Source organism: Hyaena hyaena, unplaced genomic scaffold, assembly GCF_003009895.1.
Source record: "Hyaena hyaena isolate Hyena2069 unplaced genomic scaffold, ASM300989v1 scaffold_157, whole genome shotgun sequence".
NCBI lineage: Eukaryota > Metazoa > Chordata > Mammalia > Carnivora > Hyaenidae > Hyaena > Hyaena hyaena.
The window spans coordinates 2,995,692-3,021,106 of NW_024080789.1; the positions used below are offsets into that span (position 1 = coordinate 2,995,692).

Below are 25,415 nucleotides of genomic sequence, written 5' to 3' on the forward strand. Positions count from 1 at the left end.
CTGGCATTTTGGATGGGTCAGTTCTTCACTGTGTGGGACTCTCTAGTGCATTATAGAGTCTTAGTCCATTAAATGCTAGGTAGTACCCCTTCAGTCTTTGTGACAAGCAAAAGCCACCCACATATATTTTAAATGCCTCTTTTAAGCATAGTACTACTCTGGGGCGCCTGGGTGGCTTAGTCGGTTAAGCGTCCGACTTTCGCTTAGGTCATGATCTCACGGTTCGTGGGTCTGAGCCCCGCGTCGAGCTCTGTGCTGACTGCCAGCTCGGAGCCTGGAGCCTGTTTCAGTCTGTGACTCCCTCTCTCTCTGACCCTCCCCTGCTCGCACTGTCTCTCTCTCTCTCTCTCCTAGAAATAAATAAAATATTAAAAAAAAAAAAAAAGAATAGTACTACTCTACTTAAAACTCTTTAAGTTTGACCAAGAGAGACTTGACTTGGATTCACCTGAGAAATGAACTGGAGCTTCTTAAATTCTTTGAGACCAAGGGCAGGGGGTAATGAGGGGTTTTTTTGCTTTGTTTTTAGATCCTGAGCTTGCCATCAGTAAGGGATAATGATGGAGAAGGGAGATGGAAATGAAGTGTCTCCAGAAAAGGGAAGAAGATGTTTACAGTTGCAGGGAGTCAAGTAGAACTTGATAGCTGATGACTCACATATCATCCCGGGTTGAGGAAAAGGTAGGGAGAGCCTGAGGGGTAAGGAGTGTTCTGTTAAACATCAGTGTCATTTGGGGTACCCTCATCCCACTTTAGGTACTCCATTGTGTTTTCCTTTTTGGTCGGTGTTGTCTTTATTACATAACTGTCCTCAGAGAGCTGTCCCCCACTCTACCTCTAAATCCACTAAATAACATCAGCCACCTTAAAGTGTTTTTGGAACAAGGTATCAAAGAACTCAATGAGTGAAAAAAATAAGGGAATTAAATACTTCCTATCCCTTAACTTAAGAATTCAAATATCACCTATTTTTATATTCTTCATGTCCCTCCCAATGCCTTGAAGGAGAAATGAGAAAAGAGGGTTTTGAGCAATAGGCATAAGATTGTTGCTACTTTCAAGTTTTGCATTTGCTGATGCCCTCCAGCCAAAGACCACCAGGAACACCGAGTTGAACAAGCTGGGTTTATGATTTGTGGCCGAGAATGAGAATGCACATGGAAAGTCACAGGGCAGCTCAAGAAAAGGACATTAGAAAGAATTTAGTGTAGGGTTTAGGATTGTTAAATTAATTTGGGGAAATTTTAAGGAGGACTGGCTTTACTCTAAATTGGATGCCCTCAGGAATGGAGTAATTCTGCACTTTGGTATCTTTAAAAGTCTTATTTTGAAAGAGGGAAGAATAGACAAAAGGCTAAAGTTGGAATTGGTAGAGAAACAGCAGTCACTTATATTAGTCTAGTTCAGGGATGTTTGGTATTCTGTAGTTTGCGTAATGTTCATGTTTTGCTTGTGTTCAGATGTGATCATGGAGTTTCTGTCTTGACTCATCATGGTTACAGAGTGGCTGTGCTGGCTGTTAATGTTCTGTGAAATTGTTTATGTTAAATAACATCAAGGCCTAGCAGTGAATAGGCGGCTAATCTGCAGCAATGCCAAGGGTGGCTCCTAGAAGTCGTGAGCTTGTACTTTTGCTCACATTGACATATTTTTACATAGTTATTCATTTTCTTACTCCCTTATTGGATTGTACTGCACAAAGACATAGACCGCTTTTGATTACCGCTGAGGTCCCAGAATTGAACCAAATCTTGCAGTCTCATAAGTACTTTAAGAATATTTATTGAATAAATGAATGAATTGTCCAATTAGCCCATCAGACTGTGAGTGGCCTGAAGTCAGGGGTCACTTTCAACTCAGCTCTGTATCTTTAGAAACAAACACATTTCTGGTGCATCTCTTTAAATGTATCTTGAGTTAAAGAGGGGCTTTCCATAGGATAACATTTATTGATTTTTAAAAAATAAAGTAATATATGCAGCCCCTCTGGAAAACAGTGCAGAGGTTCCTCAAAAAATTAACAATAGAACTCCCCTATCACCCAGCAATAGCACTGCTAGGAATTTATCGAAGGGATACAGGAGTGCTGATGCAGAGGGGAACATGTACCCCAATGTTCACTGCAGCACTCTCACCAATAGCCAAAACATGGAAAGAGCCTAAGTGTCCATCAACTGGACAAATGGATCAAGAAGATGTGGTTTATCTATACGATGGAATACTACATGGCAATGAGAAAGAATGAAATCTGGCCATTTGTAGCAACATGGATGGAACCTGAGGGTGTTATGCTGAGCGACATAAGTCAGGCAGAGAAGGACAGGTACCGTATGTTTGCATATATAGGTGGATTAGGAGGAACTTAATGGAGGACTGTGGGGAAGGAGAAGGGGAAAAATAGTTGGGGAGATGCAGGGGTCCAGCCTCTGCAGGCCAGGGTTGGCCCGGAGAGTGATGGCTGGCGTTGGCGAAAGAAGACACGGAGCCAGCCTCTTCAAGTGGACTGTTCAAATTTATTTTTCAGCTTAGGGTTTTTATATAGCAAATCCAAACAATCATGCTTAAACAATTTACATTTTTTGAGTACAGTCATAGGATTTAACATTTCTAAGTTTTCTTGGCAACAGTGATTTTATGGTACATGATTTCCACTTCAACCAATAAAATTTAACCAGGTAGTCATAACAAAGTTTTACATATTGGCAGGGTATCTAAGGATAAGTGAAGCATATTGCCAGAATACATGAGATCACAGTGCCCTTTAATTGTTTAAATTCAGTGGGCATGCAAAAACAGGATATAATTGTACCCGCGGCTGTAGGTAACAGACTCTTACAACCCCTTACTAAGAAAGAACAATGTCAACATTTATCATAGATGACGTATAGAAATGTTTTATGTGGACCAACTAGAATTTGGTCTCTGCATTTACCAATCTCATTCTTTGGCCAGAACAATCCATAAGTTGCCTTGCAGGCTTGAGGTCAGCAGGCAAATATTTCTCTAACAGTTTTTTGAGAAAGTCCTCCAAAACTAGTAAGTCTTGTTTTTGTCTCTGCTTATGGCATAATATGTATTCTTACTGGCAATTAGACTCATACAAGGAAAATGAATTCTAGGTCTCTTATAGACCCCATGCATAGCGGACTGTCTCCAATTTTGCTAATTGCTACAATATTCATTAGACAACATCTGATTGAAGGGGTGGACATGATATTTAGGTACAGTCCATTTTGAAGGAAGGGGGGAACTTTGGGTGATTCTGGTTTCATATTAACCCTAGAATAGACTAACAGCAGAAGTGAGAATAAAAGGTACAGACAAAGTAGAGAAGAAGAATTCTTCAGGGGGTTCTTCTGACTGCCTTGCAGTCTTTTCCCACAGGTGTCTCCCTGGGCCTTGCCATCAGAGATGACCTGTGCAGTCCTTTCCCACAGGTTTTTCCCTGGGCCTTTGCCATCAGGGATGACCTGTGCAGTTTCAGTTTCCGGCAGGGAGAGGGAGGGAGGCAAACCATGAGAGACTCTTGAATGCTGAGAACAAACTGAGGGCTGATGGGAGTGGGGGAGAGGGGAAGGTGGGTGATGGGCATGGAGGAGGGCACTTGTGGGGATGAGCACTGGGTATTATATGGAAACCAACTTGACAATAAACTATTTAAGAAAAAAAAAAGGTAATATAACAAATTCCACTGTTTGAAAGAAGAACAATGTTTAATTCAAATGGGTCCACTCCTGACGAATGAAGGAAAATCAGGTCATGTTCCGAGATTTTTTAGTCTTTCTGCATTTTCCACCATATTGAACTTTCAGAGTGTTTTTCAAAGCTCTAAAAGAAATTGATATAAATATTTAGACACTATGTGTATTCAACATAACCTTCTCTTCTTCTAACCTAGCTGTGTTTTAGTAGGGATCTTAGGGAAAGATTATTATTATTAGCAATAAAGAAGTGGTTTTTCATTTCCCTGCAACCTTGGGAAGGACCTAGGGAAGACCTAGGGAAGAGGGTGAACAGTAAGTTTGAAGAAAGGACAGAAGCAGAGAGCTGATGATAAATTTGGGAGAAGAGGTAGTCTGTACAATTTCTCTTTCTTCTAAGGGAGCTCAGTGTCTGCCAGGAGATTATCATGACCACTAAACAGGAAGTCTATTTGATGAGGTTTTGAGATTGTCTGGAGGGTGTTGTGGCCCTGGTTGAGGGGGACGATGGTAAAGGTTATATTTCTGAGTGAAAGAGAAAGTTGGTAAATATGGAAGAAGAAGGATTATGGGCTAGGGGCTAGATAGGAAGGCCTGCTGATGGCAAGGTGACCGCTTATTTTTATTTGCCTGAGACTGTTCTCTCTTGGCCTTCAAAGTCTCACACTCCAGGAAAAGCCTCAGTCTCAGGCAAACAGGGTCGGTAGGTTGTCTAGTTGGAAACAACACAAGGACCCTGGTGACATAGGACAAGCATGATGCTAAGCTCCTTGCACGCCTTAGCTTGTTCAGTTCTCACGGTCAACTTCTCAGGTCATTGCTGCGGTTAAGTTACCTGTCGTAGGTTGTATGGTTTATTTTTTTTTAATTTTTGTTTTAAATTTATTTTTTAATGTTTTATTTATTTCTAGGAGAGAGAGAGAGAGACAGCGTGAGCAGGGGAGGGTCAGAGAGAGAGGGAGTCACAGACTCCGAAACAGGCTCCAGGCTCTGAGCCGGCAGTCAGCACAGAGCCCAACGCGGGGCTTGAACCCACGAACCGTGAGATCATGACCCAAGTGAAAGTCGGACGCTTAACCGACTAAGCCACCCAGGCGCCCCTGTAGGTTGTATGGTTTAAAAGGCAAAAGATTTTTACGGTTTGAAGAGAAGCCAGAATATTGGTTCTATGGTGTAAATAGAAAAGCTCAAATTCCAATCCGAGTCCAGAGTAAGAGCCTTTATTTACTCTTAATCCACCCACTCAACTGAGAAACTGAGCCAGTACAAGTGATCAAATTAAGAAACACTTACCTCTAAAGGGTGCTTTTAAGTTTAAACATGCTTTTTATGCCCATTATCACATGCAGCCCTCCTAAGAACCCATTAATTCATTTGTTCATTCATTCAACAAGTACTTATGGTGCTTCCTTTGTGCCAGACACTATATTAAGTGCTGAGAAAAAAACCACAAACCTGCCCTCTAACTTCATGGAGCTTATGTTTGTTGATAGGCCAAAACCAAAGAAACAGAAAAATAAAAAGAAAATATCTGGTAAGAATTATGAAGGAAACAGAAGCATACTAACATGAACAATACCAGAAGTAAATCTATTTTAGCCAGGATGGCCAAGAGAGGCATCTGTAATGGAGAAATATTTAGACTGAAGCTGAAATAATGGGAAACAACCAGTCCCGGGAAAAGCATGGACTTTTGCAGGAGAGGATGCTTTACCCAAAGGTTCTGAAGAAGCAGAGAGCTTCGTATGTTTGAAAGTATCAGGAAAGAAGTGTCAGCATTATCACAGCGTATTTAGCAAGTAAAGCAGGAAATATTATCTCATATCTGTAGATGAGAACTTGAGGTATGGAGGGGTCACAAGACTTCCCAGGATCACTTAACCCCGCAGAAGCAGGACTCAACCCAAAGTCTTCTGACTGAGCACTGAGACTTCTTGCTATAACCTTATCTTGAAAAGGGTGATTTTTCTTACAGCTTTGATTTTCAAACATTTTAGGAACAGGAACTTTTTTCACATATAGGCTCACATTGAAACCTGATGTTCAGAATAGGTAGACGGGGGCTTCTCTGCTGGAGTTGGAGGTGGGACTGAGAGTCTGTTGCTCAGTCCCCGTTACTGCCACCCCACCCCACCCCACCCCCCAGGTTCATCCAGCCCGAGTGAAACTCCAGTGACGTTTTTAGTTTACAGAACCACATCTTGAAGAGTTCACACACATTTTCCAAAATATGTAGAAGGGTTGCCTTTTTTTTTTTTTTAATTTTAATTCCACTGTAGTTAACATACAGAGTTATATTAGTTTCAGGGGCACAATATAGTGATTCAGCACTTCCGTGTATTATCAGTCAGCTACATGTGAAGTTCTCAAGACAAGTTTCTGTTTGGAGTCTGATGTTTTCACTTACATGTTAGCGAAGCAGTAGACGCAGGAATTAGGATACGTAACGTTATTAGAAGCGCATAAAGGGCTGACTCTTATGGAGCATATCGATTTCTGTTGTACGATCTTCTTTTGATAATAATCGCAGAGAATGCCCTGAAACAAAACTCACAGGTCAAACCCTCTATCCTATAATGATCTCTTAATGGCTTCTAACAAAAGTGCATGGGAGTTTTATTTTGTGCAGACAGGAGATAATGATAAAATATGTCTTCTTTCACTCTTTAAATGTCACAACTTCCTTATGTTAAATTCAGCAGCCAGAGCCTTTGGGATTTCCATTTGAAAGGCAGCTGAGGCCATATAGCCTTGACCTTTGGCTGTGGGATATGTATCTGCTGGAAGGGAAAGAGAACATTCTGGAAGTGACAAAAAAATGACTACAACCACTGTTGAACTGCTTCTGGAATCATTTTAGTTCATCAAAGCCCCCCTTAACTGCGGTGCCTGGATTGGAGCACCCTGCATGGTCCTACTCTGGTATTCGCTATATAGACCCTCTGGGGATTAGGAGGCTGGAATAGTGAGACAAGATTTCCGCAATGTCTCCCCATTTTACTTTTCTTCCTTCATAGTCCCAGAGTTGGAGTAAGCTGGATTCAGAGGACTTGAGTGACAGAGTAAATTGTCTACAGGGGGGCTTGGAAAGTTCATGAGCACCATGTAATGAGCAGAAAAAGGAGTGAGCTGCCACAGCTCCTACCTCACTGACTCAGATCACATAATATCTAGATATCCGTAGATCAAGGTGCTACCTCGTCTATAAAACTTCAATGGCTTCCATTGCTTATAGCAATGTTTGCCAACTTAGGTCGCTTGGGTCAAATTCCTTCCAAATTCTGGCGCCATTTTTCTTTTAAAGTTTTTTTTACTGACTGGGATTCCTTTTTAATCCTGACTACTCACTGTAGAAATGTTCTAAACATGAATATCCATGATATCTTGGATTTGAGGTTGTAATTTTATTTTCTCTAACACACATCAAATAAAAGTTATAATGATTACAATAAAAATATTCAATAAGTTAGCTAAAATCATCGCTAATATTATGAGAAGGAACTCAAGTTACTTTTTGAAAAATGCTGTTTATGCATCTCATCTCCTTTTTTAGTGGGTAAGCCTACATGGCTTGTTCGGGGAGGCTTTACCAAAACAAATGATTCCTTGGTGTATTCTTAAGAGATGAAATGATTTCAAAAGTTGGGTATGAGTATGAAAAGAAGGATAATTTAATGGGAGAGAATTATATACACAGAGACAAAGTTGGAATGGCTTGGAGCCCAAAATAATTTACATTACCTAGAACCTGATGTGAGAAAAGGGAATTCTCCTTTTAGGGAGAAAGGCTGCCTTGAAGAAGGTATTGTAAGGCAGGCAAAAAGGTTTATCTCCCACCAGTACTAGAAGTCACTATTTGAAGGAGAGAGATGTCTCGATCAGGTTTGTATTTTAGAAGGTCCATATTTATAGTGTGGAGAAGATTAGTACAGGGATTGGCAAACTTTTCGTATGAAGCGCCAGGTAGCAAGTCTATTATATTTTTTAAGCCATGTGGTCTCTGTTGCAACTACTTAACTCATGTAGCCTAAAAGCAGTCGGAGACAATGCATCAACTAATGAGCATGGCTCTATTCCAGTAAAACTCTATTTCCAAAAATAAGTGGCCATAGTTTGCCAACTCCTGGATCAGACTTAGTGCCAGAAGACCATTAAGGTGGGCGCTGCAATAATATAGGCAAGAAGTGAGGAGAACTTAAATGCGTCAACAGCAATGAATTTAGAAGGAGGAAAAAAAAAACCCAGAAATTAGGAGCTTTAATTACTAGTGTTATATATGGAAATAGAGGTGCTGTAGAGACAGGGATGAAGCCTGGTTTACCTTAGGATCTCTTTCGACAGAGATGGGTAGATTGAACTATATGCATTGCCATCGTGTATATCAGAAATAATCAAATATTAGCAATTTCATGTGGTTTAATATGGTTCAACCTAATAGAAATGCTAGAAGCCTAAGATTGTAAAAATCATTCTCACATAGGAAGTAGAAAACTTACCTTATATGGAGTGTTACCAAAAATATCTGAAAGAGAAATGTTTGGAAAAAAGGTCAAGTAAAAAATGTAGTACTTAGATGTGAACAGCTAATTAACCTACTAAGGAATCCCATCTAAATGAATAACCAGGAAAATCATAGAAAAATATGTGGCTACTTCATGTAAGATTTGCCTAGCCATGCCTGTTTCCCAAAGCACTTCTGCAAGCACACTTACTGTCCCATCTGAGAATTCAACCATAAACCGTTCCTAGGTGTTATGTTGACTTTCATCAGGAGAGATTTAAAACCAAGCTTCATCCTCTGGGTCTCAGTATATCATCCACAGCCAGGCTGCTCAGACATTGTGTAGACCTATTTTAAAGAAAGTCTAGTTCTTGATAGTCAGCCTGACCACCTGCTGACAGGAATCTTAGATACCTGCATTCTTTTTAACAATTGCCTATCTTAAATAACTTCTTTCCAAACTTAATCTGCTTATAAGGAAGCTTCTTGCTCTGTTTGGGACCTCTGTGTCAACAACTGCTTACCCAAGTGATTAACAGTTCCTTTAACCTTCATACTTTATATATTACTTAACAGCCTTGACTTCTTTCAGCTGCTGCAGCTGAGTGTCCTTCTTGCCTACCCTTCTACTTCACCAGATCAAATCTCCATTGGGAGACTTAATTTCAGTTCATGGGTTTCCTTTCCAATTTTGCTGGAGTTAGTTGGGAGAGCTAGGTCCTCTCTCGAGATTTGATAACATCAGGTTGTGCTCTAATACTAAGCCATGTTAGAAATTAATACTGCTTTGTATAAATGGCATTTGAACACACACACACACACACACACACACACACACACACACACAATCAATGCCAGTGTGTGGGAGTAGAGTGGGAAAGTATTAAGAAGAGACAGGAGGAGAGATGAAATTGATTATCAACTCAAAAGACCAAATTATTTGTCCAATCATGATTATACCTCTCATAGATCACCAGTTAGGATATCTCAAGTCTGAACCTGTCTATGGCAGAGTTTTGGGAATATTGTAAAATGGATTCACCACTAATATTCATTCTAGTTGAAGTAGTAAATTCATCTCTGAGAGATATTTCAAAGTTCCAAAATTCCATACATCTAGAAAATGGCTATTATGGGCTTGTTACTTTCCTTGGATGATCAAATGTTTACTCCATCCCCAAAGTTCTTTGACAAATCCTTACATGAGAAATAGCCAGTAGCCAAAAGAACCACAAAGAAAGTTTTCATCTTTTCCCAAAAGGAACAATGGGATTCATCCACTGGTGTTCCCTCTGTCAAGAACTTCCTAGTGATATCCTCAACGGCTCAATTCTCTTGATGAACTGAGAGCTCTACCCCCTCATGAGAACCTGAGATCCCATTATGAAGTCACTTTACAAATGATCTGTTTACCTATGACACTGAGGACAAAGTCACCAAATCCCCAAAGACTGAGAACACTTTGCAGGCCAAAATATTTCATTTGTAATAGGCTGCAGAGCTATGGTGTCACAGCAGGATTTAACACTGCTTTGTTTGGCTGTGAAATTATTATTCAGTTCCCTAGAAGTGTGTTCTGGTTTTTAACTAGCGAGAAGAAACAAATATGAAAAAGATGAATTTAGAGTGAATAATTCTGGGAAACATTTTTTGAAATGTACATGTCTATCTCCAACATCTGGTCCCTTCCTTCCAAAGATTCTGATTCAGTAGGTCCAGACTATGACTCAGACATATCACACACACACACACACACACACACACACACACATTACATAACATACATTACACCTCTTCAGTTGAGAACTGACAGATTACGATAGAACTGTAACAGCAATTTATCTGTTTTAGTAGAACAATCTCTTTATCCTTTTTAAAAATTTATTTATCTAAATTCAATACTGTATTGGTTTTGGGAGTAGAACCCAGTGATTCATGATATCATGCAGATAACACCCAGTGCCCTCCTTAATGCCCATCACCTATTTAACCCATCCCCCCCACCTCCCCTCCAACAACTCTCAGTTTGTTCTCTGTATTTAAGGGTCTCTTATGAGTTGCCTCCCTCTTATTTTTCCTTCCCTTTCCTTGTGTTCATCTGTTGTGGTTCTTTATCCTTTTTTATGGCCATATCCATTCCTACATCTCTAGTCATGGCACCTATTATCATATTTAACATAAAGCATGTTAAGGAAATAATTGGGATTATACATGGAAACTCAACTCCATTATGTGATTTATATTATAATACTTGGATTATGTGACAGGGTAGGGACCCAGAGATAATGAAAAATCAAGAATTCCATATTGAAAATTGTGTTATGGCCAGGTGAAACGGGGCCTTATCCATACTGTTACTAAAACAAAGACATGAGGCTTCCCTTTACTTAAGGAAGGATGTATTATTCTAAAAATATAAGTTCTCAGATTTCCCCAAAACACCAAGTTCTACCAAGCACTTGTGGTTTGACTATCTTAGAACAGATAATTCTTTCTACATTGTGACAAAGATTCTTTGCTTGACTGAACTTCACTAAGGCTCCTGAACTTTCTCCCAAGACCATGTGTGAAATTCCTTGTTAAACTTCATTTTTGCAAGAGCCATGCTAAGTCGGTTTAACCACAATTGTATTACAAAAATACAATTACTTATACATCAATTAACTGAAAAACAAAGTTGTAAGATATTTACCAGTCCTCTTTTGGATTTTATTTTAAAATTTAAGATATTTAGAGACACCTGGGTGACTCAGTTGGTTGAGCATTCAACTCTTGATTTTGGCTCAGGTCATGATCCCAGGGTCTTGAGATTAAGCCTCGTGTCAGGCTCCTCACTGAGCATGGAGCCTGCTAGGGATTCTCTCCCTCCCTCTATACCCCCAGCCCTACTCTCTCTCTCTCTCTCTCTAGAATAATAAAAAAATAAACAAGTAAAATAAAATAAAATTGTAAGATATCTAAAGTATACATTGCGATGATTTGATTTACACATACATTGTGAAAAGATTTTCCCCATCTAGTTAATTAACCTATCCATCACATATTTATCTTTTGTGTGTGTGTGAGAAAGAGAGAACATTTAAGTTCTCCACTCTAAGCAAAATTCAGTTATACAATACAGTGTTTTCAACTATAGTCACCATGTTTTACATTAGAATCTCAGAACTTACCTTGGAATCTCAGCATCTTATAGCTGAAATTTTGGTAGTATTATCAGCTGAATTTAAACCTAGGAAAACTGACTTCAGAGCTCAGCAACTTAACCACTGTATTATTTAGCATTTTGGCTCACATAAAGCTTTCATTAAGGACAGGGATGATCTTACTTATCATTGCATCCTGGGCCCCCACCCAGTGCCCGACACACGATGCATCAGCAAGTGCTGGCTAAGAGATTGTGAGCAAATAATTTTCTGAACATTCAAGATGTCAAACTATGGGAAAGGCTGCTTTTTGATGGTCTGACTTTCTCATCTTCGGGGCTATCCAATCAGAAGCAAGAGTTGAATGCAATCTTGCAGGGATATAGAGTAAGATTCCTCTCTGAACAGATAGTTGAACCATAAGACTTGTATTTTATTAAGCTGAGATTCTGTGACTCTAGGATTTCCCAATGGTCCTAAAAATGTGTTGTCACAGTGTCTTTCAGGAGAAAAATATATCCACCCATCTGTGAGGTGACAGTATCTCAGAATTCTCTGGGCAGAAGATAGTCATGGAGCTGCTGTTGCCTGGGGCAAGGGCAAGAACATGGGAGAAAGGGAGATCCGAGTGCAAAGGCAAGCACAAAGGAAGCGAGGCAAGTGCTGTGCTCATGGGACTCAAGTGACCAACGACAGTGGCATAGAATCAAGACAGATGATGTAGTAGTGCTGGCCAGGTGTCCTACACTTGCGTTGTATTCAAGCAAGAGAATTCATCTTGATTACTAAATTGTCTCTTAGCAAATTGAGATCATAAAAGCATGCTAGAAATATTTGCTGAGCTGTGAGAAGGCTTCATTTAGGAAAAGAAAGTTGAGGCTGCTAGTATGGATTTTAAAATATTAAAGCCCAGAAGAGCTTGTTTAAACTCATGGCATGACAAATGTTATGTTCTTGATATAATAATTGATGACAAGGACTTTCAATGTTTTATAGGGGCAAAAGGAGTCAGGATTACCAAAATACTACCCATGTTCCTATAGCTCCCAGTTGTTTCCCAAGAATATTCTAATAATAATGATAATAATAATAACAGCAACTACAATAACATTTATATAATTTAACATTGTTAACATTATTACATGTTCTGGGTAACCCATCCCCCCACCCACTTTTCCTCTTTTCCTTATGGTAACCATAAGCTTGTTCTCTATAGTTAACAGTGTGTTTCTTGGTTTGCCTCTCTCTCTTCTTTTTCCCTTTCCTTGTTTGTTTTGTTTCTTAAATTCCACACCTGAGTGAAATCATATGGTATTGTCTTTCTCTGATTTTTTCACTTAGCATAATACTCTCTAACTCCAACTATGTCATTGCAAATGGCAAGATTTCATCCTTTTTAATGGCCAAAGTATATTTCATCACACACACACACACACACACACACACACACACACCACATCTTCTTTATCCATTCATCAGTCAATGGACACTTGGGCTGTTTCCATAATCTAGCTCTTATAGATAATGCTTCTATAAACATCAGGGTGTATGCATCCCTTTGAAGTAGTATTTTTGTGATCTTTGGGTAAATATCTAGGAGTGCAATTGCTGGATCGAAGGGTAGTTCACTCCCACCAACAGTGCAAGAGGTTTCCCCTTTCTCCACATCCTCGCCAATATCTGCTGTTTCTTGTGTTGATTTTACCTACTCTGATAGGTATGAGGTGATATCTCATTATCATCATTTGGAGAAGTAGGGATTATTGGTTCCATGTTTAAACATATGCAAGAGAGGCTCCTTTGCCCTGCACCTCCAAGTTTTAGGGAGGTTCCCTCTGGATCTTCTCCAGCCATGTCTCTCCTCACAAGGCTAAGAGCTTGTAGGTCAAAGACATCTGCCCTGCAAACACTTGTAATCCCCTTCTAGACTATTCCTTGGATCTCTGAACTCCTAGACTTTGTTTACAAACAGACTTGATCCTGCTTATAGGGTCTATGTAAATTTCTTCTTTAGGTCCATCCTCCTTAGTATACACAGCCTTCACCTTAAGATGTGACCTAGGGGTAACTGCCAGACTTCAGGTGAGGATTGAACATGCAGGCCTTGGTGTGCAGAAGCCTCTTCAAAGCTGAGGTGGGGGAAGAGGAGACCTTCTACAGGCCAAGAGAGGGACAAGTGCCCTAGTATCACCTTCTCTCAGGCCACTGCATTCCAGCGAGGAACTGAGCATTTTAAATTTCAACCTGGACTTTCACATTGCAGTGAAATTATATTTGCTAAAGTAGGAAGACAGAATTTTATTTGAGTGTGTGTTAGCTATAAATTTTAAATAGTTGGGCTAAGTAAATTGTAGACATACAGTACATGGGCTTCCATTTTATTTCTTGCCCTGAGCCCCCAAGTATTACACACGGGCCTGTCTAGTTCTACCATTTAAAAAATATGACAGTCGTTCTGAGATAACAAGTGACTGGTTTATGAGCAGAAGCTGAAGCAGATTTGAGGCCAGCACCCTTTGACGTGAGTGCCAGTGCCCGTTCCAATGCACCGTGTTTCCTTATCACATATGTTCTCACAGGACCCTCCCTTCAACTCGGTGAAGTGTGGTTACTTCTATTCCCATTTTTGCAAATTGGTGAGGACTTCTGACTCAGAACACTGAAGTGACTGGCCCAAAGCACAGTCAGTCCTTAATCCATCTTTTGGCTCTAAGTCCAAGGGTAATGTATTTTGATGCCTATGTCATGTACTCCACGATCTTTCACAGTTTGCTCAGAAAATCCTCTTTATTATCATAAGACAGGTTCATCTATTCATCTCACACTCTACTCTCACCCCTTTTGTGTCATGTCAGCCTACATACTTTTTAGGAAGGCAAAATAGTTGAGATTTTTGGAACTCCTGACTAATTGCCAGAAATCCTCTGAGAACCCTGAATGGGGTTTACCTTTTAACTCTTGCAATCTTTTGCGGAATATGCTATTAACATTTCTTTTAAAAAGGGAAACCCAAGTAGAGAAAAGTTAAGTACATTTTCCCAAATCATAGCTAGTAATTGATGAGCATATTACTAGAACCCTAGTAATATGCTCTAGTCTGTGACTTCAAAGTACATATTCTTCACTTCTATGCTAATTTATTATTCTCTTTTACTTACAAGGCATATCCTCAAAGAGAATTTAGGGTGTCATTTGCATTCCCTGCCCATTAGTTGAAAGTTTTTATTACTATGTATGAGGATTCTCTAAAGAATATTAATAATTTTCACACTGAATCAAAATGAAAGATTAGATCACATTCTTCATTCCCTGATGAGTAAGTAAAGAAATATAACATTTTATAATAATACTAGCTAAATGTCCTGGAATTCTTACTATGTATAAAGGGCTACGTGTAGTCCTTTGCAAAAATTAGAACATTTATGCTCATAGTAATTCAATGAGATAGATATGATAATTGTTCTTATTGTATAAATGAGTAAACAGGTCCAAAAGATTAAAATAATGTGTCCTAGTCACACAGCAACAGAGCTGGGAACTAACAAAATTCTTTCTGGCTCTAAAGCCAGTGCGCTTGGACACTATGCCCCATTTACTCCATTTAACAATGGTTTGAATCTAAAATTCTTTAAATCTTAGACATTTAATAGAGTGAATACTCAGATACATTAAAAATTGTCTGGCATATCAGTTTTATCCCTGGTGATTCTAGATAGATGATTCCAAATCATATCTTCTACATATTAAAAGATGTATGGACGAGTTTTTGATTTTGTTATAAAAATCCATCCCAATTTTGAAATTACATAAAAGTAGTAATTCTACATCACATGTTGTGAAAGGACCATTGTCTTCAATCAAAACCAATTCTGGTGGAGGAGAAACCTGACTTTTGCTTTGGTTATGCATCTGTGCTGGATGACGTGCGCTTCCCATCAATGCTTTGAATTGAAGTAATGATCAGTTTCGACTCACTCAGCAAGAGAGGTGATGCTTTAATTGCTCTTCTGGAGTGAGAATAGAGTACAAGAAAAAAGAACTGAGACTAGGAAGGGGATCATAATGATGAGAATTTGTTCATTAAATGATGCCAGGCCCTATTCAGTACTCCATAAATAGATGGAATGGGCAACTAAATGATATATTTTTACATTATTTAGATCTTGTGTCAGTCACAAATGGCAATTTTAGTCAGTGCTGATTTCTACCCAACAAAGTTAAAAATATCCTATTGATGCAAATAGATCAAGAATTGACTGTCTTTTTTGACAAGAGAGGGTTTGCATCAAAACAGAAGCTACATGATGATCGCTTATCAGAAATCTCACAGGAAGCTTTCTTAAAATCGGATAGATGAGCTTTCTGGACAATCCAACTCTGAGATTATGTGATTCAATGATTTCTCGATGAAGAGTAAAAAATACATTAAAATGAAAACAGACTTGTTTATCTTTAAGATGAAAAAGTCTCAGAATTTCCTGGGCGTAGTTTCCAGGATCATAAACGGCTATCATTCTCATGCTGCTGAAAGCAGTAAGGTAGGAGTCAAGAGAAGTGACCTGCTATTAGCAACCCAGCCCATTTGAAACTTGCATTTTATCGTGGCCAGATGTGTCATCTCTATTAAGAAATGTGATTTCCCAGAACAGTGCCCTAGAATAGGCTTGAAACATTCACTGAATCATGGGAAATGTTTCCTTGTGAAAGGATTACTAATATAACCTATTATTCCTCCTTTCTTATCTTTTTCTTTTTTTTTAATCCTAAAATGAGCGTAACTTCAAAAATCTCTTTCCAAGGTCCCTGATGGGAATATAGTTTCATTGACTCGTGATCAAACCACTCTACTGCCTTCTGTGGCTGTAACAGCATGGTTTGCTCTCACAGGAGACTCATAATGCTCTCTCTGGACGGGGTCAGACAGGGGTCAGGCAAGGGGTGGGCTAGTGCGAGGGTGGAATTGGGAAGAAGACAATGAGAAGCTAGGACCTAAAATAGAGCTACCCATTGTGCTTAGGGATCAAAGTTAGGATGACCATAGTCTTCTGTTGTTATTGTTTTTTAAATCATTCATTTATTGTTTGCTAATTATGTGCCAGGCACAGCACTGTGTATCAGAAGTTTACGTAGACTCAGGCCAATCCATAAGGACCTTTTGCTGCCGGCGTTTTGAATGTCAGAACTGAAACTCGGGCTCAACCAGTAACCCAAGTTTACTCCAAGCTGCAAAACTAGGTTTGATTCCAGGGCTCTCTACCCCCAAAACCACACATCTCTCTCTCTCTCTTTTAAAATTCCTTAGGGTTTGGGGCGCCTGGGTGGCTTAGTCGGTTAAGCGTCCGATTTTCGCTTAGGTCATGATCTCGCGGTTCGTGGGTTCGAGTCCCGCGTCGGGCTCTGTGCTGACTGCCGGCTCAGAGCCTGGAGCCTGTTTCGGAGTCTGTGTCTCCCTCTCTCTCTGACCCTCCCCTGCTCACGCTGTCTCTCTCTCTCTCTCCTAGAAATAAATAAAAATATTTTTTTAAAAAATTAAATTCCTTAGGGTTTTTTCCTTCCATTTTTGGAATTTTAAAAAATGTGAGATATAATTGACATATAACATCATATTAATTTCAGGTATACAACATAAAGAGTCGGTAATCATATATATTGCCAAATGATCACTGTCTTAGCCATTATATTATAGAGGCTGCACAAACAATTTCAGCTGACACAGGACACGTTACTGTCTAAAGAGTGTGGCAGCAAGCAGATGGTGGTTCAGGCAATCCATGCGCCTCATGCACAAACATGAAAGAACTGAAGTCCAGACAGGAAGCGCAAACAGTGGACCAACCAGGAATGTGACGGACACAACAGACGTCCGCCAATACTGTTGGGTGTCTGCCGCTGGGCTCCGTTTCTGGAATAGGTAGGGCTGCGAGGAGGCGGGCAACGAAGAGCACAGCTCAGGAGTGCAAGACCGGAGGGTTGGGCTACTGGGCGGGTTACGGGGCGGGGCCTCAGGCCAGAGAAGCTGCCTTGGTCAGAAGTGGGATCTTGGCTTGTGGAACGAGATTCGGGAACAATGAGGCGCAAGAATAAAACCCAGGAGCCAGTCTTACTCTTTTGATGAGTCAACTCCACAGGGCTGGGCTGGGCCACAGAGCCTATTTTTAAGACTTAAATGGCTCACATCCCAGGAAATCAGCACCTAGAAGTCTGGCAACTGGAAGGATCGGATAGTTCGTTGATCTTTCACAACTTCGGTAGTTGTCTTCCAGTGTTGAAACAGGTATTCACCAAAAAGCTTAACTTTATATTGACTCCGAGTTCCTTGTCTTAAGAAATTCTGTAAAGTTTTCAGCATGTGTCAGTGTGAATGTGTTTGGTTAAAGGGATGTTTTTATAGATCTGGCTTCCACTTCCTTGATCTGTACTAGTAATATTAATTAAAATTGCAAAGCCAATGCTTCAGCTTACCTTTGTTCTCTGAGAGAGACAGGACTGACCTATCCCAGAAGGACTATTGGCTATTGTAATGCCTACTTTGCTGAACTATGAAGAATTAAAAATGAAACAGAGTGAGATTTCTTAGAATGTGAGTAGGCCTCCGTTCTAGCAACAGGTTTCAACCACATATTTAATTGTTTTTATTTTATTTCATTTTATTTGTGCATCTTTAAAATTTTACAGCAATTTTCTCTTCATGATACAAATAACAAGAACTTACAGGGTAGTGTGGCAAGAGGTGACTGTAGAGGAAAGGGAAGTGGCGGGGAGTTTCTGGCTGCAGGTAAGCAAGGTGACTGCCATGGAGGTCACTCCCCTACAACCACTGAAAAAGCAATCATTGCTCTATTATTTGTGTGTCTGTGGATTCTTTTCATGGGGACTTGAAAAAACATTCGGAGTTTGGGTTAGGGAAGGATGCCAAGAGTTACCGTACACATTCTAGTAAGAGAGTTGGATCAGGAAGTGACACCTGACTCCAGGGTTATCTGGGGTAGGACACCATGGTTTCCTCGCTTACTTGTTGAAAGAAGTCAAATTCAGTTCATCTCCATTTAAGTCAGTTCATTTATTAAGCACTAATTGAACACCCGCAGCATGTCAGCTATGAGCTCACAATATAGCAAGAGAGATGCTTGCAAATTAATGAGAATATAAGATGATGTTTGATAAATCAGGGAGGATTACGTGAATGAATGAATACAGAGGAGAACCTTTTTAGAGAATACATAATGATGTGGTTTGAAGTGGTAAGGTTTGGGGCCAACAGCCAAGAAAGAATTCTTCAGACATCTTCAGTGCAAAAAGGTCATTTCATTAAAGGACCCATGGGTAGAAAGAGCTCACTGGGGTTGTGAAGAGTGACTGGTTATATACCTTCAGGTTGGAGGGTGTTAGGGATAATGCAAGTCTCTAAGGAATTTTGCAAATAAGGTTTCCAGGACCTTGAGAGACTAGCTGCTGTTAGGAAAGGGTCATTTATTACTGTTTAGTAAAAACTCAGTCATGAGACCCTTCTGATGTATATCGGGGGGCCATACTCTTGGAGTATGATTGCCAACGTATATCTTGGGGGATAAAGATAAAGGAAGTTTCCAAAGGAATTTTTCAATGTTAAAGTAGGATCCTGGGGGGTCGGGATAATATTAAGCTAAGATTTCTTTTTGTCCTAGGCAAGGTGTCCTCACTGAGGCAGTTGAGCTCCTAGGGGACTGTCACTCTGCCTGTTACAAGGACTTGTCAATGGACATAGGCAGTAAGGAAATTTAATTTTTTTCTTTTGCCTTTGTTCCCATATCATTTAAAGAAATTGTCACAAAGTAGGCATTAATAGATATTTGTTAATTGCATAGATAGATGCACAAAAGGATTACAAATATGTGCCCAGGCATACTCTCTGTTCTTTGGAACTGATAATACGATCTTTGGAACATGCAATAATATTTTTGAAACTCATAATGTAAGATAAGCTTCGGGTCCTAGGCCTGAGATCAAACTTTAGGGGAGAAAAAAAACCCACGGAAGAAAGACATCAACTAATTCATGGAAATTTGCGAAACTTTACCGGCCATGTTTGACCAGCCACATTTTACAGACGTGTTTTCTGGTAGGAAATAGTTAGACAGCGGTCTCAATCTAGGGCAGCTTTCAATGTTTTAAACAAGAAATATCTAGCAAAACAGTATTTCTTGAGTCTTAGGCTTAAAGGCTCCCTCTTTCCCTGTTCATGTTTTAGGAATACATAAGAACTAAGTTATGCACCAGGGTGTTTTCATAGCTTGGGCAAGAAGAAGCCATCTGCTTCAGGTAATTTGACTTTCTGGTTCCCACTACTGTTCTTTTTTTTTTTTTTTTTTTTTTTTTTATTTATTTTTGAGAGAGAGAGTATGAGAGGGGGAGAGTTGGAGTTGGAGCTGGGGTGGGGACAAAGGATCCAAAGCAGACTCTGTGCAGACAGCAGTGAGCCTGGTGTAGGGCTCGAACTCACAAACCATGAGATCGTGACCTGAGCAGAAGTTGAAGTTGGACACTTAACTGAGTCACCCACGCGCCCCACTACTGTTCTTTTTTTTTTTTTTATTTTTAATTTTTTAAAAAAATTCTTGAGAGAGAGAGAGCATAGGCTGGGGAGGGGCAGAACAAGAGGGAGACACAGAATCTGAAGCATGTTCCAGGATCTGAGCTGTCAGCACAGAGCCCAACATGGGGCTCAAACTCATAAGCCTGAGCTGTTTACTGACTGAGCCACCCAGGTGCCCCACTACTGTTCTTAATTAACCGTTTTCCCTCTGGATGTGGCCCTAAGACATCATCTATTAGACATCATCAAAAGTAAAGCAAATCTGGAACAAAAACTCCTCAAGAAAAAGAGTCAGACCTATATTTATTTCCCATATGTCTACTTTATTCTGCAAAGAAATCAAAACACACTGGTGACAAGATTAGGCAATGTGGCATAGGTTAGTTATATGGGAGAAGAAATTTGTTTCATGTGACTTGGAATCAGAAGATAGCTTCAGCACTTTCCAAAATGTACAAATTTCAGTTTGTTGTTGGTTTTTCTGTGGAGAGAAAAGAGCAACAGATGAAAATTGCTGAGGCCAATTTTATTAGCATCTAAGCTTCACTAATGACCCCCCAGCAATGTACTCAAGTCTCTCCACTTATTGGTGTTTTTAAAAGGAGGGAGTGACCGCAATTTAGAAATTGAGCAACTGGTGCTTGTTATGTGAAGATGATGCTCAAAATATGTCACGATCAGTTTATATCCCTGAAAACATATTTAATGAATTTCTAATAAAAGGCACGTTTAGAAACCTTTTTTCCATAAATGATTTTGTCATAAAAGTCACATTTTGCACTTTTCATCAAACATGACTTTTCATAAAAGTATTTTTTTCTGATAAAAAAAAAAGAGAGACCCAAAACAACATGCCATGTATATCAGGTGTTTGTTTTCATTCATGTGTGTTTTAAAATACTTAAAAGGATCTATATGTTTCTATACATTCTAGTATATCATGTACCATCTTATATTTAAACACATTTTTAAAATTTTAATGTTTGTTTTATTTTTGAGAGAGAGAGAGAGAGAGACCGAGCATGAGTGGGGTCTCTTTCTAGAGGAGACACAGGATGGGAAGCAGGTTCCAGAATCTGAGTTGTCAGCACAGAGCCTGACACGGGACATGAACCCATGAACCATGAGATCATGACCTGAGCCAAAGTCAGCGCTTAACCAACTGAGCCACCTAGGTGCCCCTTATATTTTTTGAGCTGACACTAACACATCTTTCAAATGATTACTTTGTAGTCTTTAAGCTAATTTTGGCTGTTGGTTTTCAAATTTAATTTTTATTATAGCTCCAAAATATACTTTGTTGAGAAGTCACCCTCTGAAACAGAATAATTTCTTTAGGATTTTTATATTTGTCACCTTTTGTGCCAATAATTAGGGGGTTCTAACATATCTAAACTTAGTTATTAAAGCTGAACAATAAATATGGTTCATTCTAACAGATGACTGGACTGGCACACATAGGAGGAGGGACATTCCTTGTCCTTGGAAATAATCAAGCACAGACTATGGGATGACTTGAATTTTTTGTAGAGAGAGTTCAAGCAATAGATTAGTAGGTGGAAGTTGAACTAGGTGACCCTCCAACTTCCTTCCAACTTAGAGATTCTGAGATATTTTGCTTCACTGCCAGGATATGTAGGGATCCAATGACACTAGGGACCCTAAATTTTACATATTCATCATATTCCCATATTCATTATTCCCTAAACCACTTCCCCTAATTGACATATATTTGTCATAACACATAATTACACCTTGAATATAGAAAAGAAAAACATTTCAATACTTACAGAACTTCAGAACAAAAGAAGCAATCATTTGCATAAGTTTTGCCATCAGATCCACAAATTGGTGCATATATTTCATAACAAAATCTCTCTTTTCCCTGTGGTAACTTCTCATATTTACTGCAGTCAACCTGGAAATACATATTCAAAGCCTTCAACCAAATCTTTATTCCCAGGATTTAGGATTTCCCAAGCAAGTTTAGGGGGCTCTCCAATCATTTGCTTCCTATTCTAATAGTCTGTCCATATCAAACACCTTTGAGGTATATCAGATATGAAGATTTCTTACATCAGATATAAAATCATGAGTGATAAACCTCTTTGTGGTGGCTCGTACCCAAATCATTATTTATTTAAAAATTAAACATTTAAATTTAGAAACATCCATGGCAGATTCACAAAGGTAACCATTCCTATGGGATTCGTGTCCTATATACATCCTGCTATTTCTCTCTTTCACTCAAAAAGTCTATCTGAATGCAAGTATGAGATGTATTATAAGGGATACCTACTATAGTTTTAAGAACTAGCACATCATTAGCAACTTTTACCATTAATTATTGGTAACAAGTTCTTACATGCTTAACGAGCACACAGACAATGGGTATTTTACTCTTGTAAGAGTTGAGACCCATTGTTCTAAATGCCAGGAGCAAAGCCAATGTGTAAAGCTCTCTGCAGAAGCAAGGGTGCAATCACCAAGGAAGAGTTTTCTGGGTTCTTCATCAATGAACAAACTGAAGAAGATGGACAATAAAAGTCACACACATCAGAATTCAAATCCTGATGTGCTCTGGGATATGACCCTGGGACAATCATTTTACTTCTTTAAGCTCTGGTTTCTTTACCCGCAAATTGAGGAGAATAATAACTATAGTGTAAGGTTAAAGTAAAAAATATATATATAATCAAGAAGATACATGTGATGTGGAAAATGCTGAGTAGATAATAGCTATTATTTTTATCCCTTGGTCTACACAAACTATAGCTCTATAGCGAAGACTCTACAGTTCCAGTTTTTCTGACTCTGAGTTCCACATGTGATATTTTATAAATTGCCGATTATCTGCATCCACTTGGATAGCATGAAATATAGTCAAACTTCAAGTTAAATTCATCTTCCCCTGCAGCTAGTTTCCATTAATTAATCCTTTCATCCCTTAGAAGGTACACCATGCACCTTCTAAGTTTTAGGGCTGAGCTGAGAGCTGGCAATAGGAAGATGAGTAAGCATGATAAAATGGCAGGAGGACCTCAGAGGCTAGTGGAGTTTGGCAGGGAATGGGAATTACAGTGTCCCCTGGTGAGTATATGACAACATGATTTCACTTCTTGCCTTCAAACCCCACTGCCAGGACTTAATGTGATATGTACAACATGACCAAGAGACTTCCAAAGCTTCCTATTCATGAATCTTTTTCATTCTCCAGCAGCTACTAAATCATGAGAATAGAATAGAGCATCCTATAATTCTCTTTAATAGATAACACAAAATATTCAAAGAGGTGAAAGGAGCTGCCCAGGCTCCAGCGTCACACGGCTGAAAAGTCATGGAGCTTGGTCTAGAACCCAAAATGCCTGACTCCTGATTTAAAGTTTTTACTACCACACCTAGAATTTCTCAACAATAGTTATTACTTAATATGAGTCATAAAGGGAAGGTTCAATTAAAAGCTTCATTCTCTAACATAAAGAACAAAGATGTGTGTGACCCATTTAACAATTACAACAATCCTGACTTGTCCTTATTGCGCTTTACTCCGTGCCAGGTACTTATGCTCACCTCTCTTCAAACATTGTGGCTTTAAGTCTCACAATAAGCCTTTGAAACCAGTGTTACTGCCCACAGCCACGCAATCAGGGAGCTAGAATACAAACTTGGGACTTTATAACACGAATGCTAGGTACCTAACCACTTTGTTCTATTATGTCCATTTCAGAAAGCTCTCTTAGCAGTTTTTTAAAAATAAAACCAGTTTTGATACTTAAAAATTCTTCAAACATGTAGCAATTTAATTAATGATAGTAAATATTTCCTCATTGATACTGGCTATACAATTACATAGAAGTAGGACCTTTAGATCAAGACGGATATACTGACCTGTTGAGGGTGTGTGGCACATCCTATATCTGTAAGAAAAACAAAGACAAGAGAAACTAAATTAAACTCTGGAAGAACCTCATCTTAGTAGAAAAATGCTCTTTTGTTTATGTTTCAGCTCTCAAACTGTCAAAAATATAAGACTCTCTTCAGAGCTGTGTATCAATATAATATCAAAGCTTGAAGCTCAGCATAGACTCCCCCCACCCCTTTTTTTGGAGTGGGAATAGAGCATAGCCAAAGCATAGAGAAACTATTATAATAGTGAAGGGTTCTTTCCTCCCTCATAATCAGAGATTAGGAAATATTGAAAGAAAAACAACTGTTTTTCTATTTAGGGAATGTCTGCTATTATGTAGTAGATATAAATGGAAATTGAAAATTCTAGGGAGGCAGGGTTCAACTCAATGGAAAAATAATGATAGTTCATTCTGCCAAACAATGGATGAGACTGTTTTATGAAGAAATGACGTCCCCATAAATGGTGATATCAAATTAAAGAAGAGTCTGGATGTACACTTAACAAAAGATGTTACACAAAATATTTATATGGATAAGAATTTGCCCTTATCTAACCACTTAGGTCTACTCAGCCCCAGAGATGGTCTCATTTAGTGATTTATTGGTAAAGACAAAAAAATGCATTTCATAAAGCTTCCCTTACTATCGATGTATCTGTTTTTATCCCAGAATCCTGTGAGCAGAAAATAACATGCACTATTGGTATCAGGGCAGGGTGGGTATTATAAGGAAGATACTCACTGAAGATGGTTGTAAATGCCAAAGCCAAGAGCAGGGTAAAGGCTAGCGCTTTCATGCTGCTGAAGTGGCCACGGACAGTCAGATGGAGGCAAAGCAAGTGACTTTCTGCTCTTGGGTTCTGCCTTATATATTGTCAAGAGCTCCTGCCTCACTTGTGACATAGCTATTTCCAGAAACAGAATCCTAGGATGAGATCAGAAACATCTGCCAGTATGGAAATTCTTTCATTATGAAATGAGATGGTTGCTCATGACATTTTAATAGATCATAGAACCCAAACAAGCTGTTGTCATTACCTTGTTTCTTTACATCCTTGAAAGATGGAGTGCTTTCACATCTGTTGTATGACTGGATCTTCATAACAAATCTGTCAGTTATTACCATTTTCTTTGTTTTACAGATGAAGTGAAGTCACAAAGAAGGTAAGTCATTTCACCCAGTTTACTACCTATTCTTGATTGTACTACTTTTTCTAGGGAACACTCATCAGGAACATTTACCAGCATGGCAGCTTTCTAAGTTTGGACACTTTCTCAGTTTCCCCTCTTTCCTCCTATCTTCTCCAGCACCAAATGGGAAATGTTGCCAGCTGAGACTCCAGACTGAGCACAGGGAAAAGGTATCAACACCCAAGTCTTGATCCAGCAGTAACAACCAATGATTTATGCTTTTTAGCAGGGTGATAGTTTCCCCGAGATATGAAATTTGAGGAGTTGGTAAGATAGGTAGACGTTTTGAGTAGTCACACCTCATTTACCTGCCAGATCTCTGGTGGAGGTTTCCTTATTAAGGGCCCTTGGAAGAAGGGATTCCTCAAAGGCAATAAAGAGCTATGTGACCATCTTAAT

The 25,415-nt window shown here is 39.2% G+C and overlaps 2 protein-coding genes across 2 annotated transcripts; both read right to left on the reverse strand.

The window, feature by feature from the left end:
• Positions 1–3,730: 3,730 nt before the first annotated feature.
• On the reverse strand, positions 3,731–9,519 carry SPINK9 (serine peptidase inhibitor Kazal type 9). The gene is made up of 4 exons (XM_039239423.1): positions 9,405–9,519; positions 8,198–8,223; positions 6,109–6,239; positions 3,731–3,828 (listed from the first exon to the last, which is right to left on the reverse strand). The coding sequence occupies exons 1-4, from the start codon at positions 9,448–9,450 to the stop codon at positions 3,753–3,755; spliced, it is 279 nt and encodes a 92-aa protein (XP_039095354.1). The 5' UTR covers positions 9,451–9,519; the 3' UTR covers positions 3,731–3,752.
• A 10,713-nt stretch (positions 9,520–20,232) lies between these two features.
• Positions 20,233–24,649, reverse strand: LOC120236620 (serine protease inhibitor Kazal-type 9-like). The gene is made up of 4 exons (XM_039239513.1): positions 24,568–24,649; positions 23,806–23,834; positions 21,708–21,835; positions 20,233–20,398 (listed from the first exon to the last, which is right to left on the reverse strand). Exons 1-4 carry the CDS (start codon positions 24,620–24,622, stop codon positions 20,353–20,355), a joined length of 258 nt encoding a protein of 85 aa, XP_039095444.1. The 5' UTR covers positions 24,623–24,649; the 3' UTR covers positions 20,233–20,352.
• Between the last annotated feature and the right edge of the window lie 766 nt (positions 24,650–25,415).

What these genes read in the sequence shown, in the direction of transcription:
- SPINK9 (XM_039239423.1), bottom strand. Translation starts at nt 9,450, where the DNA reads ATGAAAACTTTCTTTGTGGTTCTTTTGGCTACTGGCTATTTCTCAT. An exon ending in GGCTACTGGCTATTTCTCAT is followed by an intron (nt 8,224 to 9,404) that starts GTAAGGATTTGT and finishes TTTCTCTTTCAG; the next exon opens with ATATTTTTGGTAACACTCCA. An exon ending in GTCTACTGCTTCGCTAACAT is followed by an intron (nt 3,829 to 6,108) that starts GTAAGTGAAAAC and finishes AATTTCTTTTAG; the next exon opens with AGCTTTGAAAAACACTCTGA.
- LOC120236620 (XM_039239513.1), bottom strand. Translation starts at nt 24,622, where the DNA reads ATGAAAGCGCTAGCCTTTACCCTGCTCTTGGCTTTGGCATTTACAACC. An exon ending in GTGCCACACACCCTCAACAG is followed by an intron (nt 21,836 to 23,805) that starts GTCAGTATATCC and finishes ATGTATTTCCAG; the next exon opens with GTTGACTGCAGTAAATATGA. An exon ending in TTCTTTTGTTCTGAAGTTCT is followed by an intron (nt 20,399 to 21,707) that starts GTAAGTATTGAA and finishes TTCTCTCCACAG; the next exon opens with AAAAACCAACAACAAACTGA.